Source organism: Parus major, chromosome 21 (genome assembly GCF_001522545.3).
Source record: "Parus major isolate Abel chromosome 21, Parus_major1.1, whole genome shotgun sequence".
NCBI classification, from domain to species: Eukaryota; Metazoa; Chordata; class Aves; order Passeriformes; family Paridae; genus Parus; species Parus major.
The window spans coordinates 4,333,390-4,337,911 of NC_031789.1; the positions used below are offsets into that span (position 1 = coordinate 4,333,390).

Below are 4,522 nucleotides of genomic sequence, written 5' to 3' on the forward strand. Positions count from 1 at the left end.
ATCCATGTCCAAACCCTGCTCCTCTGGCATTCCCAGTTCTGAGCTCCAGCAGATCCCAGACCAGACTCCTCAACAAATACCCTACAGGGGAAGGACTCGACCCTGGCTTAGGACCAGACCATCCCCTGCAAAACTGAAACCTAAATCAGCACGGAGGCTCAGGGCTCAGCTGAGACCTGGTATTATGTTGTGACTTTGTCAGCTCCAGGTTTGTTCAACTGTTCCTTTTTTCCTGCCTGTAAAGTACCAAAAATAAAAAGGTCGCCCTTCAAAAAGAGTTCTCATTAAAGTTTTCCCCTTTCTTTAAGCATCACAAACGAAAATACTGCCCTTCACAAAGGTAACTGCCTCGGTGTGTGACAGGGAGAAGGGGCTGCAAAGAAAAGAACAACCCCAGTTAGACCGAAATTGCTGCCTGTTCTCTGTGTCGAGTTTGTCAAATCTATGGTTATATGTGCCTATCTGAAGTTCCATCAGTAACACTCAGGACAAAGCAGGAATGTAACAGAAAAATAAATCAGTGCCTAATAGCTTTCAGAGAAACCAAGGGGAACACAATTATGTGGCATCTACATGCTAATCTACCAGACTCGAATCTCAAAGGAGTTCAAGTGCCCTACTCAAAATTCCTGCAGTGATAAGGGGTCTGCTGTGTTTGGCTGGGGTTGGGAGGAAAGATTTTTATGATAATTATCTTTGTGTGGAACAATTTTGCATTTTCTCTCCTGTTAATTCCGAAGTGAGCTGGGGGTGCGAGGCAGCAGGAAGATAGCCCTCCTGAAAGTAAAAAGTATTAAGGAGTCAAATATTTAATGTTGGCCTGGCATAATTTGACAGCAATTATGCAGCAAAAGCACTAGACGTTACCAGGAAGATCCAGATAAATGTTCCATAATGACAGAGATGGAAAACAAGGAGCACTTTTTGCTTGTTCACATAAAAGCCTGTTAGAAACTGAAATGCAGAACAGCGGTGAGTTTTCATTCAGATTTCTCCTTGACATCAAAAACAAAAAAAAAAGGTGCAAAAATTATTCACTCTGTGTGTTGGTCTTGAGAAAATCATTAACATTTTTTGGGGGGGATAGCAGTGGAAAAATAGTCCCAAACTTGATATGAGAGGGGCAGCAAATACCACACTTCACCCCCAGCCCTTCAGAAAATGAACTTCCAGAGCACAAAACCTCAAACTATCCCATTTTCCTGAAATACTGGAAACTAACTGTCCAAGATTTTACTGTAAATTTGCATCAGAAATTATACTTATGGACAGGTAAAGAAAAATAAATGTATTGTGGGATGCCCAGAGAGAACTCCAGTTTCATAAATTAATTTTATAGAGCTTACTAGTTTAAAAACACCTGGTAAATGAGAATGTATTTATAGAAATATGTCATTGAATAATGATGTTGGGTTTCCCAGTTTTCCCAGTTTTCCTCAGAGATCACTTCCTTGCACAGCATCTGTAGTGTCAGAGTCTTGGATGAATGTGGGAAAAAGCATCTTAAGAGAGGAAAATCAGTGCTGGGAGCACTCTTACATTTCCAGAACACTCCATGTGTGTGTCCTGCTACCTGCTCACAGCTGCTGCAGAGAAAGATTAGGTGTCTTTATTCCAGCAAGAATAATTTCAGTGATGACTCTTCCCCCCCTGGCTGGACCCCCATTTTTCAGATTCCCTAAATCTCTGCAGGCTGGTATTTTCCAAGCTTTGGGATGGTTTGGCCATTTTTATTACACCCAAAGGCACCTGGTGACCCTGAGGATGGAAAAGGGACCTCTGATAATATCCAAACTTACAAAGAGAAGGAAATGAAGCTGCTTGAGGCTGATAAAAACTCGGTATTGTGGACTGAGCCTCTCTCACCAGGGAAAGAGTGAAAATGAACACAAAATCCAGACAGTGACAGAAAGAGCAAGTCCTGGCTCAGGTTTTGTCCCAGTCCTGCCCTGGCTGAGGGCCCCAGCAGTGCCAGGGGTGCTGCAGAGAGAAGCAGAAGCTCCTGGGGAAGCCTTACCTTCCATGCTGGGTGCCATGTTCCCAAGGGAATAACCTCCTTCCTTCAGACACACCAGGAGCTCTTCTCCCGGCTCAATCTCTTTAATAACTTTATAATAGACCTGGGAATCACAAACAGAACAGACACATTAAATATGCAAAGGCCTGTGTTTTATATTTTAACCAATAACTCAAATTACTCTGGCTAATAGGGGAGGCTGTCCCTTGATTTGGGATAATTGCTACTCAGAGCTCGTTTTCCTGCCTTTATTTGACTCCTTGGGTGTCAGAGTTCCACAGGGTTTGGACAATAAAAAAACGTTTTGGGAACAGCCTCTCTCCCTCAAATTACAACAAATCTTCCCATTTTTCTTCCTGTCTTCCTATAAGCTCGGTGTGTTTGTCACAGTGAAGGGAAGATTAAACTGATGGAATTGTCACGTTTAAGGCTCTGCTCTCTGAGCCAAAATTGGCCTCATGATTAGAGTCGAATTATCCCATCTCCACAGAATTATTTTGTTAATTATTCTTCCCAACAGCCCAGACCTGACCCCTAAACACAGATACTCACTCCAGGTGAGCAGTTTACCCATGTTCTGAGCTCCTGTCTGAGCACAGACCCTGGACCTTCCAAAATGTCCTGAACACAGCTCTGTTCACCTCCTGGACCTTTGTCATTGCACCAGGAGAAAACCCCAAACAGAAACAGGATTCAGACAAGGACAGAGCCCATGCACTTCATCTTCACTGTTCAACCCCCAAACCCCACAGAAACCAGGGCAGTGGGTCCAGTGACAACTGGGTCACTTCTGAGTGGATCCCTGGGCCTCATTCCCTCCCCTGCACCTGCTCCAGGAGCTCCATATCTTTTGTCCTGAGGAGATTCAGCGTCCTCCATATGTTTTGGGGTACACTGGGGTACACTGGACCCTGTCTAACACAATACCCTGAGAATTCACCTGATAGTGGTTATTAACTTTCAGCATTTGACAGCAACCCAAGAAATTATTTTTCAGGGTAAAAACCACATTTCACCCAGAGCGATTCCCTAAATTTGCTGTCACTCTGCCTCTGCCAGTCTGTGTTTATGGGGAAGGAACACACACAACTCCTAAATTCCTGCCTGGATTGCATTAATTGTGTCACCACGATGTATTTCTCTTCCAAGAGTCCCTTTCCCTCCTTCCCTGGCACTGAACACGAAGCTTTGGCAGATTCGTGGCCCCAGGCCCGGCGGGAGCAGCAGCTGCCAGGGATGCTCCCGAAAGTATCCTCTCTGTCCCGGAGCTGTGGCTGCAGGGAGATGTGAACGCAGGGAGAGGGATGCAATTCCAGGGACAGGCGGCCGCAGGGATACGGGGCACCGCTCCCAGAGCTGCAGGGACAGGGGACATCCCTCCCAGAGCTGCAGGGACAGGGGACATCCATCCCAGAGCTGCAGGGACAGGGGACATCCCTCCCAGAGCTGCAGGGACAGGGGACATCCCTCCCAGAGCTGCAGGGACAGGGGATGTCCCTTTCCAGAGCCGCCACGCGGTGCGGCGGGGACAGGGGAGCGCGGTTACCGCTCCGAACTTTCCCTCCACACCGAGGTCAGGAAACTCCGGACCGATCCCGCGTTGCACCGACCACCAGGACGGCCCGCGATCCGCCCCAGTCACCGCACTGGTCCCCAGTCACCGCACTGGTCCCCAGTCACCGCACTGGTTACGCCAGGAGCGCCCGCAGTTCCACGAGCAGAGTTGTTCCCATCCCACGGGATAATTACGAGCAGAGCTGTTCCCATCCCACGGGATAATTACGAGCAGAGCTGTTCCCATCCCTCGGGATAATTCCCGAGTTCCGCCGCCCCTGCCGCTGCCCGGCGCTTCCCGATCCCGTTCCGGCAGGGAAGGGCGAGGGCTCTCAGCAGCCGTACCGGGGCTCCCACCTCTCCCCGGGACACAGAGAAGAAAAGTTGCCGGTGGGGCGCATTCCCGCAGGAGCGGCATGGGGCCAGGAGCGGGATGGGGATGGGAATAGGGATTGGGATGGGGCCGGGAGCGCGGCCCCTGCCCGCCCCAGCAGGTGGCAGACGCCGCCCGCCACCGGCCCCGCCACCGCCGCGGGGACCCCGCCGGTCCCTCGGAGATGGTCCCGGGCAATGGGAACGGAGCGGGCCGGGCCGGGCCGGGCCAGGCTCTCCTGACCTGTTCGCTCCTGTCCCGCGGCCGCTGCGCTCCTCCGGTGCCGGCGGCCGGGCCGGACGGGGGGAGGGAAGGGAAGAGAAGGGAAGAGGAGGGAAAGGGAGGGGAGGGAAAGGAAGAAGGGCAGCCGGGTCGTGTCTGTGCGGCAGCTCCAAGGCCGGGGCAGACGGAGTCACAGCCGCTCCCATGAACGGGGTGTTGCGGTCCTCGCGTGCTGCGGGGCGTCCCTTACCGGGAGCTCCGGTGCCGAGTGCTGTGACACAGCCCTTACCGGGGCTACAGCCCTCACCGAGCACTCGGTACAGTCCTGACCGAGTGCTGTGACACAGCCCTTACCG

At 51.2% G+C, this 4,522-nt stretch overlaps 1 protein-coding gene across 3 annotated transcripts in view; it reads right to left on the reverse strand.

Moving 5' to 3' along the window:
* The window catches only part of PRDM16 (PR/SET domain 16), a 183,224-nt gene that overhangs the window by 39,233 nt on the left and 139,469 nt on the right, over window positions 1-4,522 (reverse strand). For all 3 annotated transcript variants that reach the window (XM_015648117.2, XM_015648116.2, XM_015648119.2), the window contains exon 4: window positions 2,018-2,120. In XM_015648117.2, coding sequence (XP_015503603.1) covers window positions 2,018-2,120 — 103 coding nt within the window. The remainder of the gene's footprint in view (window positions 1-2,017; window positions 2,121-4,522) is intronic.